Source organism: Engystomops pustulosus, chromosome 3 (assembly GCF_040894005.1).
Source record: "Engystomops pustulosus chromosome 3, aEngPut4.maternal, whole genome shotgun sequence".
In the NCBI taxonomy this organism is placed as follows: Eukaryota; Metazoa; Chordata; class Amphibia; order Anura; family Leptodactylidae; genus Engystomops; species Engystomops pustulosus.
In genome coordinates, this window is record NC_092413.1 from 146,066,469 (window position 1) to 146,078,833 (window position 12,365).

At 45.4% G+C, this 12,365-nt stretch overlaps 1 protein-coding gene across 1 annotated transcript; it reads right to left on the bottom strand.

The window, feature by feature from the left end:
* Nucleotides 1-382: 382 nt before the first annotated feature.
* PTMA (prothymosin alpha) lies at nucleotides 383-5,923 on the bottom strand. The gene is made up of 5 exons (XM_072142460.1): nucleotides 5,721-5,923; nucleotides 2,995-3,066; nucleotides 2,277-2,364; nucleotides 1,887-1,966; nucleotides 383-1,383 (listed from the first exon to the last, which is right to left on the bottom strand). The coding sequence occupies exons 1-5, from the start codon at nucleotides 5,763-5,765 to the stop codon at nucleotides 1,333-1,335; spliced, it is 336 nt and encodes a 111-aa protein (XP_071998561.1). The 5' UTR covers nucleotides 5,766-5,923; the 3' UTR covers nucleotides 383-1,332.
* Between the last annotated feature and the right edge of the window lie 6,442 nt (nucleotides 5,924-12,365).

Consider the following 12,365-nt stretch of genomic DNA (forward strand, 5'->3'; position numbering starts at 1 on the left):
AATGGGTACCAAATAGGCAAACATCAGATTCACTTGGAGGGGGTCTATAGCTGACATGACAGTCAGCACCCTGCGGCCCTAGTGAAAAGGACTAATGGTAAGAAAATATCCCTCCTAACCCATACCTTTTCTAAATGCAGCAGACTGAATAGCTGAATTTAAAGGGTTAAACCACAATTGGTCTTTACACTGACCACAGCTGTTAAGAGCAAAAACTGGGCAATCTTAAAGCTGCTGGGCTCCTGTGGTATCTCTATACAGGTTAAAGTAACATTCTCCCTCCTACCTGTTAATTGATATATGTTGTAACAAGTATAAACCTTTATTTTCCTTTATGAATTGAGGTCTTAAGGAATAAACACAAGACTCAAACAGCACACTGTTAGAACAAAAAGAAAGCCTGCAAATTAAAATTGCAGTTTTATTGACAATACTGCCGCACACATCCAGCCAGGCCAAGAAATGACAAAGTAAACAGCAACTTCAGACAAAACAAAAAAAAAAAAAATTATATCTTTGGCCATTTAACTCATCCAAACCCATCTAAAGTACAGCTAAAAATATGCTCCAAAAAAAAAGTAAAAAGTTACTGGAATGATCAGAATATTTTTTCTTATATGGGAATTTTGTCTTATTTATTTAGGTTTTTTTGTAACAACTTTTTTTTATTTTTTGTAAAGATTTCTCCATTTGCTCCCCTTGGAGAAAAAACAGCCCTGGTCTTACTCCACCTTGCCCACCACCCTGCCCAGAAAAAGAAAATACATCAGGGTTGAATTGGCAGAAATCTACAGGTGCAATTAAAAAAAAAAAATTCAAATAAAATTACATGTGTAATTTAAAAGCCCCACACCCTGTCAGCCGGATTCCCGGTACAGAAAAAAGGACAGCTGTATACCAATATGTACAAAAATATAAAATGTAAATAAAAAATACAAACATAGGAACCCCAATCCAAGGGTGTTTCTTAGTCCCTCCCCCCCCCCCCATTTCATAATTTTAAAAAGGAAAATCTGCTGAGATTTTTACTCCCCTTTTCCCTCAGACGGGGAGGACAGCAAGTGAATGCAACCCAAACTGGCAGTGAAAGGGTTGGTCCACTCAACTTAAGAGGACCAGGGGCTGCTTTAAAAAGAATGCACCAAGGGCACATCAACCTGCACCAAAACGTGGTGCTGTGCAAGGACGGAGAAATGGGCCATGGGAGCCTTATGTGAAAGGTGGGACGGATGCATCACTTTGAGTGACCATATTCTGAGCGTGATAAGGGTGGGGAGGCGGTGGAGAAGGATTATATATAGAATTTATTTTGAGAGAGGGAACGACCCCACTCTAGTCATCTTCATCTGTTCTCTGCTTCTTTGTTTCAACGTCATCTTCGTCCTAAAGAGAGAAAAGACATTTAATGTGTTAAGATTTTTTGGAAGGACTGATACCTGGGCCGCAAGCAACGGAACACAGCAGTTTGTGAAGTCCACACTGATGACAGCTGAGACTGCCCTAGCTGCAGAGTGTTGCAGCTAAAGCAGTCAGCTCACATAGGACTGTGGAAACCATGGATGTGCGAATGAGCCCACTGGAGTGCTTTGGTATACCTTCCATAGAAGGCAAGGTAACCATTGTTAGAGGGCCAACACCTAATTGCCGTATTGCCACCATTACAACACTGAATGATGCTGCCAAATTAATTACTTGGCAAAATGTTTTTCTCCACCATATGGCTTTAACAATTAACTTTAGTTAGAATGGTGAACAGACAAATAGTCAGGCATCAGTGTGATCTCCCTCAATAGCTACGAAAAAAGATGAAGACTAAATTGATATTTCACATTTGGCCCAAATATTACTGTTTGGGGGAAAAAAAAAAAAAAAAAAAAAAAACTTACATCGTCATCTTCTGCTGGTCTTTTCACAGAGGTTCCATCTGCTTCATCATCTTCGTCACCCTCATCATCATCATCCTCTCCTAACAAGATAAGTCATGTTGTTAGATACAACTACACTTGTAAAAATATTTTTCTTGAAGTTATACATTACAAAATCCCATTTTACAACTTGAACCATCACTCCCACCATTGTATTACACCACTGACACTGATCTAAAGTGAAGAAGATGGAGTAGAACAATAAAGTTCCATCTATGGTCCCATACTGTTCCACCAGAGATTTAAGTAAAAACGCATGCCAAACAATGTACTAAGATCAATGTTTGAACAAAACTTTCTTTCCCATATTACTGAACAAACTGAAGAGGTCTTTATATGGCTCAACACTACCTTCAACTTCATCCTCATCTTCCTCATCAACTTCTTCCTCCTCTTCTCCATCATTGTCTGCGCCATCATCTCCATTCTCTTCATTCTCCTAAAAGGAATTATGGAAGCAGTCAATAAAGAAAAACTGGCAAATATTGGCTTCTGTATACATTTTCTACAGACATACAATATATTAGTCCACTGGTATACCAAATACAGGCAGTCCCCGGGTTACGTACAAGATAGGTTCTGTAGGTTTGTTCTTAAGTTGAATTTCTATGCAAGTCAGAATCGTATACTTTATAACTGTAACCCCAGCCAAATATTTTTTGGTCTCTGTGACAATTTGATTTTTAAAATGTTGGATTGTCATAAGAACCAGGATTACCTACTTAAATGCTCAGTTGCAGACACCTTTAATAACCGTTTTAGTTGTTTATTGTAGCCTAGGGCTAAAGTATAGCAAATTACAAAAGGTCCATTTGTAACTAGGGGTCATCTGTAAGTCGGGTGTTCTTAAGTAGTGGACCGCATGTATTGATATTTCAGTGTATGACAAAGCTTTGGCATAATTTTACTTCAAATTTGAACCCACACAAGCCATGGTATCTTTACATCTAAGTGTAAGTGGACTGTAGGGCAAGGCAGACTGGATTATAAATCTGTGCCCTCTAGAGGCCATGGGAGACACTACAGCTACAGAGGATCACATGGGTAGGAGCACAGAATAGACACTTACTGTAGTTCCATTGGAAGGCTTCTTTCCATTTTCTGTTTCTTCAACTGGGTCCTTCTCTTTTCCCTTCAAGTCCTGTACAGAGGGAAGTACGTTAGAATTACATTATCTAATGGCTGGGAAATACAAGGAGATACACATTGAGAATAATCCGCTACAAGTAGCAATGTTTATCTTCACATATGTTACAACATAAAGGGAAGCAGCTGAAAACCTTCAGTCATAAGAAACAAGTGAAAGTATCAAGGCTCATTGTCTACTACGGTCTACCAGCTCACAAAACTTGGTTACTTTAGTACTAGTTCTACTAGAGCAGTGGTTCTCAACCTTTCTAATGCTGTGACCCCACAATACAGTTCCTCATGCTGTGGTGACCCCAAACCATGCAACTCCCAGTAAAAACACAGTAAAATTTCGGCTCCGATGGCTTTAGGTGACCCCCGGTTTTGGTCGTTCGACCCCAGCTGGGGTCCCGACCCACAGGTTGAGAACCACTGTACTAGAGACATGTTAGTAAAAGGGCACTTCCCCCCTTATTTGTGTGATATGCCCATGACTACTGGCGCTGGTGTACAGAACCTAATACACTTATCACCGCTCCTGTCAAACTACAGCACAGCTTATGACAATGCCGGGACTATCCTGACATTAGCAATACATTTCCACACATAGATCTCCAAGTACCAGCCATATACACGCCCAGGCACCTGCTTACCCACAATCAGAGAGCAGCTATTATTTCCATAGCCACCGTGGGGGTAGATGTGATTGGTGACTAGTAGCAAAGACTGTTCTATTTATGGACAGCTAAATTGTGACAGACTTGGCCCGCCCGTCAGTATACAGTAACCCGGCACTTGGGGGACTAGGATAACTATCTTTCTGTACATGACCCGCAGCCTGGAGCTCGCTACATTCCACGCATTAAATCCCATTTCAAATTTGGAGCCCCTTACTACAGGCGGCTATAGGACTGCTCCGGGCGTCTAGCTCCGCCCATGCCCTTTTCCCGCGTTCCGGGGCCGCTGGTTGGCTGCCGCCTCCTTGTCCCAGCCCACATATGGCGCACAGGCTCATGGGATTTGTAAAGCGCTCACAGCGGGCTCGCCTTGCTCCCTTATGCAGACACGCCCGGGGAGAAAAGGCGGAGAAACTACAACTCCCAATAGGCTGTTCAAAGCAAGTTCTGCTGAGTGACGCACAGGCTCCACGCTGGGGATGAACAATGATGTATAGAATAAACGAGGTAACATTGTAATTGACGAGCTGCCCTCACTGTAAATGATAGCAGCTGCCAAGATGATGAGTGGATGCGCCAGACCTCCCCCGTCACACAGCGCGGCACCGGAGGGCTTATTTACCGCTGTCCTAGTGTGAAATAACAGCGCGGTACATCCCAGGTAGACAGTAATTAACCCTCCCCCACCTCTAATTAAAGGCTCTGCCTTTACAGTCTTAATCCGGTTACCATCTGTCCCCCTCCCCTGCTCCCTGGAGATTCATCTTCTCCCCCGGGACTGAGCCGGTGGACGTGAAGAACTGTGTACAACACAAACAAGTGGCAGGACCCATCCCCCCCCCCCCCTCCTATCATAACTCATCCGCGCAGCTGGGACCTCATTAACCCTTGCGCTGCAACAAAGGCTTTCCGCTGGGGAATCGCAGCGACTCCAAGCACTGTGACCGATCAAATCCGCACCGATCTAGCGCGGAAGGTTGCTCAGTCACGTCTCGTTGTCAGCACCGATGCAATACAGCCGCGGGCTCCGCGCCGCAATCTGGGCTCTCCCTGCTGCGAGCCTTACAGAGCACGTAACCGGGAACAGGAGGGGATGAGCTCTGACACTACACCGGGTACCAGCCGACATCTACCGAGAACCCGCCGGCTATGTATCTACTGGGCACTATGTACACACTATATACATACACCTAGAAGTCTGACCGTGTAGCCACATACCGAGCACCCACATTACAGATACACCTAGCACATTGGACATATACCCACATACCGATCACCCACCGACTATGTATCCACACTATATAGATACACCTAGCACACTGACCGTATATCCATATACCGAGCACCCTCCGACTATGTATCCACAGCTAGGGATCACCCATACCAGAGATACACCGAGTACACTGACCATGTCTCCACATACCGAGCACTCACCCACTAATATTGATACACCTAGCACACTGACCATATATCCACATACCGAACACCCACCGACACATTGGATACACATCGATCGGTCATGTATACACTGACCATTCACACTATGTATATAGACAGGCTACATACAGATTACATGGGATCCCCCGCGAGTCCTGCGAGGGTGCTCGGTGGGCGCATCCCGGATCGCGGCTCCATCAGTGAGGTGCCACAAGAGGAGCAGGTACATCGCCCGGCACATCGCTCCATGGCGGGGGATGCAGTCCACCCACCATGTGTGCGTGGGCACCGGCCAGGAACACGACGCTCCCCGGCAGCGAGGAAACTTCAGGGGAAGAAGTGCCCGTCAGCCTCGGCATGTGAGGGATGCCCGATCCAGGGCGACATCTGGTACCCAGCAGCGAGAAGGCAGAGCGCCGCTCATCTTATCAGTGTGACACCTGCCCGGCTAATGATTGACGAGGCAGCCGCTACTGAACGTCTCCGAGACGCGAGAGCAGCGGGGCAGGTGCAGCAACAATGGGGACACAAAGCGCGAAAACACGGAGCTTACCTTGGTTGTCGGCTCTACACTGGTGTCCAATGCGGTGTCTGACATGGTGAATAGATAAGAGTCTAGTCTAAAGATGGAGGGAAAATAAAAAAGAAAAGTGCCGCTAGATCCGGGGACTCGGAGGAGCGTGAGGCTGGTGCGGGAACAATACAAAGATGGCTTTTTTTATTTTTTATAGTGACTGCCAGTGAAGGACTCACGCGGCGCCAGGGACTTTAATATAGATTAGTGGGAGGAGCAGCGCACCGGCACCTCGCCTGTTCATTGGCTACTAGCCCCTGAGAGAGGGGGGCTAAGACAGATCCGGCCCCTGATTGGCCCAAGCTCAAACAATGGGGGTGGGGGGCTTGTTTGCCTTCCCTCTCTGAAGTGTAGTACCGCCAGCGACCGCAGCGCCTCCTGGCTGCTCGTTGGCGCATGCGCAGCAGTTAAGCATTAGCAGCTCTTAGCTTTGGCAATCCAATGCAAATGAACATTATTTTTTTTTCCTTCTTCTGGAGAGGGAGGAGGGGGAGCGGGATAGTGGCGGCGTGTGCAAAATTACACACAAAAAAAGGATAGCGCCTAGGAGCAAAGCTACCCCCTACTTCGTGCTACATGCCCCCAGGGCATTTACTTGCCCTCTGTCTATTATCCTGGTGTGCAAGGACATGCGCAAATTTATTTCTGGTAAAAGTCGCACTACATCGGCTGTACAAAAGTATCCAGTGTGGGGCGCTGCATCGCACGATCGTGTCGGGCAGTGCGGCAGTGACGCATAAAAAGCGTCAATTTTTGTCTGAGCGATTTATGACAGGGCAAGGTGTCCCCATGCGGAGTGCTCCTCAGTACGGCGCTATTACACCACCCTGCGCCATACTGGGGGACACACCGCGCGCGGTAACCTTGCCGCACGAGGATCATTTTGCGAGGGAATTTTTTTTTTGTCCCCCCCCCCCCATCCCCATCTTTTAACTCTTCAGGTGAAGGACAGACGGAGTGGAAATTTTCCATTCGACATTAACCCTCCCCCTCACAGTCATGTCTCCCGCCTTCAGCGAACCCTTTCCTTGCCGCGGGAGGGGCTGTAGTGCCGCGCTCCGCCGCTAGGGTTCACCCGACGCAGGCACGAGCTCAACGATCGCCTATTATGCGCGCCTCTCGATACTTTACAGTCTATTCACTGTGAGGTGACAGATATTGTTTTTGGTTGTCCCTGTGTCACCAGCACGACTCCATCACCCCGTAACAACAGTAGAACCGATAACTGCCCGATAATCAGCTACCTCAGAAGCCTCCTTTCTCTAATAGCGCCAACCAGCTGATGACGTCGGGAATGTAGACGGGACTAGATTCGAGCGCTTAGGTTTTCCAACCTTTACCTCAGCGTTAGGTATTCATGCACTGGGCACATAGGAGTTAAAAGAAAAAAAAACGGTACATGTAATCATAGTGCAAGCCCGTCAGCTACACTGCGGGTAAACGCACTCCTTGCATTTTGTAGCTAGAGTCAATGGACGCCACACATTACAGTGTATATAGTGCCTGTTGCCGGATACGTGCATTATGTCTATTCTTATCCGAGCTGCTGGGGAAGATTACCTAGCCCCTCCCTTCACACTGCCGACTCGCACAAATCCACAGAAAATAGCCAAAACCACATCTAGCGCTTCTTGAGAGGGTTCACACACTGCCGCCTGAGAATACCGAGTTATATGTGGGCCACAAACATCGCTATAAAGATAAATGTTTGGACACGCAGGGGCACATGTGCACGAGGGAAAGGACATCGCCACATCCAATATGGCGCCTCCTCGACCAGCGTCGCACATTTCTTTAATTATACCACTAACTTCCCATTAAAAGTGCCACTCTTCGCCAGCAATGCATAGAAAATGTGCGGCCAAGCAGTAAGCCGCCGAGAAACCTGCAACAAAGGCAGTCGGTTGGCCGAAAACGTCGACGAATATGACTGAAAAACAGCGACGTTTGCGCCACATCCAAAATGGCGTGAGAATATGTCAAAAATCGTGACGCCCCAATGCCCTCTTTATCATGATTGGCGCAAGTAACGGAGTTGCCTCCTAACCACGCCTAAAAGCTCTGTGATTGGTTAGAGTGTCAGAACGAACACGAAACTGACGCTTTGCGGCTGTTCATTGGTCCAGAGCACTGCCCATCACATTCCCTGTCTCTTGTGCGGTGTTCGGAAAACCCGGAGAACGGACGCGGAGCCTGGAGTTCAGACTTGAGTCTGGAGAGTATTAGGTCAGGAATAGGATTTGTCTACCTGACGGATTAGGAATGGCCATGGATGGAATCCCTGTGTACAATGGTTAGCGCTGAATACAGCTGAGCCTGATGCATCTTTTCTTATCATACAGTGAGGCTGCATTCACACGGTACATTTGCATCGCGTTAAAATCGCAATTCAAGTGTACATGGGCAGGGGGGATGAAACGCATGCGATTGATAAGTAGAAACATGTGTTTTGCATGTAAATAAAACAAAGTGTGAACGCAGTCTTACTGTTCCACATTGGTGACAGGCAGCTGTAGACATAGGATTTGTTCACGCCAAAACAATAATAATAATCTTTAATTATATAGCACCATCGTAGTCAGTAGCACTTTACAAATCATAGTGGACATATAATGATCCAGCTCACTACAAAGAGCCGGACCTCCCATCACTAGGAAGCAAAGGAAAGGTTTCCTACTTGATGGGAACTTCGTTAAAGGGCACCTACCACCACAAATCTACCTATAAAGGTAGATTGGGTGGTAGGTGGATCATTGGGACGTGAGGATAGCCCTTTTAAGGGCTAATCCTCACGTCCCTGCACTTTTTTGAGAACTTTAATTTGATATTTATTCAAATTTACTTATGTGGCTACCGGGGCGTGGAGTAGCCGCTTATGAGATTACACGAGGCGGCTACTCCACGCCCCGGTAGCCACTTTACCCCTCCTACTCACCCATCTTCGGCGCGCAGCTCCGCATAGCTGCGCGCCCTCGTCCGGCGAGCCTGCCGCATGCGCAGAAGAGCAGGCCCGCGCCTGCGCGGTCACAACTCCGAAACAGGCGCGGGCCTGCTCTTCTGCGCATGCGCAGACGGCAGGCTCCCCGGACGAGGGCGCGCAGCTACGCGGAGCTGCGCGCCGAAGATGGGTGAGTAGGAGGGGTAAAGTGGCTACCGGGGCGTGGAGTAGCCGCCTCGTGTAATCTCATAAGCGGCTACTCCACGCCCCGGTAGCCACATAAGTAAATTTGAATAAATATCAAATTAAAGTTCTCAAAAAAGTGCAGGGACGTGAGGATTAGCCCTTAAAAGGGCTATCCTCACGTCCCAATGATCCACCTACCACCCAATCTACCTTTATAGGTAGATTTGTGGTGGTAGGTTCCCTTTAATGTCAAATCCAATGGAGCCTATAGCCAGTTGCCCATGAATCATCCGAATTTTGCGTAGACCTTGTGGTATTCAACCCACTCTTAATGCCAGGGAAAGTCTATTTGCCATGATTTTTACTGAATTGGCAACTTGAACATGTAAGTGTGGGTCACCCCAATGATTGAAATGGAAACATGCAAAAATAACTTTTCAATAAACTTTGCATGAAGGAATAGTACATTGGAAAGTCTGTTGATACAAGATATTTGTATAATATTTTATCAGAGAGAAGTGCATCCTTGTACTGTTATCTTCTCTTCCTCTGTGATCTGCTTTTCACTCTAAAAACCCTGCTGAATTCCATCTTTCTACAATGGATTGATGCTTGCTTAAGTGTCAGATTATATAGAGGCCTTAGTGCAGTGGTGGCGGACCTATGGCACGGGTGCCAGAGGTGGCACTCAGAACCCACTCCAGCACACCAGACAGGACTCAAAGAATCTTCCTGAAGTTCCAAGCAACTTTAAAGATGCTGCTTTCAGTCATATATTTAAGTGACACTTACTTCGCTACTTGGGACTATAGGAAGAGGGAGAATGAGTAGACAGGGACGAATTATCTTTGGAAGACCTTCTGCTGGCCCCACAATTCTCTGTTTACAGAGGGATACTAGAAAGAAGCTAAAATGATGCAAATTTTCCATCTTGTCCTGAGGAGGCCAATATGATCGAACGTTGTTGAAGAACAGGGAGCAATAAGTTACTGCTTTAAAAATAAGGGGTGTTTTGGGTTGCAGTTTGGGCACTCGGTGTCTAAAAGGTTCACCATCGCTGCCTTAGTGGGTCACAGAAGTGCAGACCTCTCCCAGAAGCTACACACCTTAAAAGAAATCTACCATCCAAACCAAGCCTGATAAAGCAGGAGCACTTACTCATAGATCCAGGCACTGTCTCTGTGGTTATTTTCTTATATTTGTTATCCATGACCTCCTCCCTTCTTAAATAATATTTCACAATTATGCTAATTAGCCCAAAGGAAGCTGGGGGGGGATCTTACCAGAGCTGCTCTTTGCTGCAGCTTCATAGGCTGTTAAATTGCTGCACCCCCCCCCCCACTCATTTCTCTACGAGGACTTCCCCCCTCCCTTTGCCTGATGTACACCTGCACAGTGTAACAGCCTGTGAAGCTACAGTACAGAGGGGCTCTGATAACACCCCTGAGCCCTTCTGGATCATTATATATATTAGAACATTACCACAAACAATGCCTGGATCTATGAGTACGTGTCCCTGGTTTACAATGCTTCATTTTGATGGTAGATTTCATTTAAAGATGCCCGTCATACTATTACTTTGCAGCACTGTTAAAGGGGTTTGCCCATGAAAGATTTTACTCTTTCGGACCTGCTGCTGACGACAGAAGAAGAGAAGACATGCGGAGGAGGCGTGATCTTTGATTTTTTTTTTTTCTTAAGTGGAGTTTGAGTTTTTCAGCACATTTTTTGTGCTGAAAAACTCGACTTATACTCGAGTATATATGGTACTTTTTAAAAAAAATATGCTGCTCAGAAAAGGTCCAGTAGGATATATGAAGCCCAAAATTGTGCTATTAAAAACTACATACAACTATAGTAACAGAAAAAAAAAGTTATAGCCCGTAGAAGGCAATGATGGAAAAAATAGTCCAGACATTAAGATGGAAAACAAGTGCGGAGCAGGGTTTAAATAAAGGCAGAGCATTTGGGGCATCGAGGCATGAGGCATTGTTGGGGGGTGATTGGTCCTTGGATGTTAAAGGAGGATCTGTAATGGAGGCAGGGTCTAAAACAGATCCAGCTTAGTGTCACTAAAATATAGGGCAGTGGTGGCAAACCTAATGGCACAGGTGCCAGAGGTGGCACTCAGAGCTCTTTCTGCGGACACTCAGGCCATCACCTCACCACAGAGTTCACCAAACACTGAATCTTCCTGCAGTCCCAGGTAACTTAAAAGATGCTGTTCTCAGCACTATTTTAAAGCAACACCCCATTGTCTGTATGGAACTGAGGGGAAAGTGAGAAGGTGTGAACAGGGCTGCATTATCTTTGGAGGTCATCATGCTGGAGCTTTCATTCTTCCTCTACAGAGAGACCCTGGAGAGAAGCTACAACCAGAGTCTGAATTTGCCTTCCTTCTTAGAACTGTATTGGTGGCCTCAGGGAGCTGATATGACTGAAAGATGAGGAAGAACAGGGAGCAGTTAAGTTACGGCTTAAAATAAACTAGTGGATTTTGGTTGTAGTTTGGGCACTTGGTCTCTAAAAGGTTTGCCATCACTGCCCTAGGGTTAAAGTTCCTTAAGGGCCTAAAAAACCAATTACAAATGTTTTTTTGTTTTTTTTAAACTAAAATTCCAAATATCCCCCTTTCCCTAGAACAAAAATAAAAATTATGGCCAATCTTTCAAAGTATGAAAATGATTATTCCCTGTGGTGAATACAAATGTCCAAACCACCACTTTTAAAAATGGAAAAGTTTCAGACAGTTGTACAGTGTATCAGATCGTCCTGCAAAAAAATTATAATTTGAACAGCTCTGTGCACTAAAGTATGAAAAAGTTATTGGCCTCACAATATGCATAATTATAAACTATATAAATTTACTATAAACAAGATCACACTAAAAAATAAAGATTTTTTATTTGGATTGCACAGTGAAATCTACAAGCCCCCCCCCCCCCCCCCCCTAAGAAAATGGCACAACTCTATTTACATAGCATGGTTTATTAACCCCTTATCACCGACACTAGTTTTCAGCTCAATGACCAGACTAGATTTTTCAAATCTGACATGTCTCACGATAATTGGTTATAACTTCGGAACGCTTTACCATATCCAGGCGATTTTGAGGATGTTTTCTCGTGATACATTGTACTTCACGTTAGTTATAAAATTTAAGTGATAAGTTTTGCGATTTGTTCTGAAAAAAAGTGAAAATTTGGCAAAAGTTTGTAAAAATTCTTCATTTTCCAAGTTTGAAATGTTTGTTCTGCAGGTTTGTTCTGCTTTCCAGACAGGAAGTAAAACTACCCAAAAAGCTTGATAATTAACATTTACGGGATTTGTCTTCTTTATGTTGAGATGATATTTTATGCGTCCTGTCACTTTTCTAGGATGTTATGAGGTGCAGAACTTTAGGTGCGATTTTTCTCATTTTCTTGAATTGCCAAAACTCACATTTTGAGGGAAAACTCAGCTTTCAAGTGACTTTGTAAGGCCTAAATAATAGTAAAACC

Excerpts from the sequence above, each read along its gene's own strand:
- PTMA (XM_072142460.1), bottom strand. The coding sequence starts at position 5,765 with ATGTCAGACACCGCATTGGACACCAGTGTAGAGCCGACAACCAAG. Across the intron at positions 3,067-5,720 it reads GTGTAGAGCCGACAACCAAG|GACTTGAAGGGAAAAGAGAA; the intron begins GTAAGCTCCGTG and ends CCCTCTGTACAG. Across the intron at positions 2,365-2,994 it reads AGCCTTCCAATGGAACTACA|GAGAATGAAGAGAATGGAGA; the intron begins GTAAGTGTCTAT and ends AATTCCTTTTAG.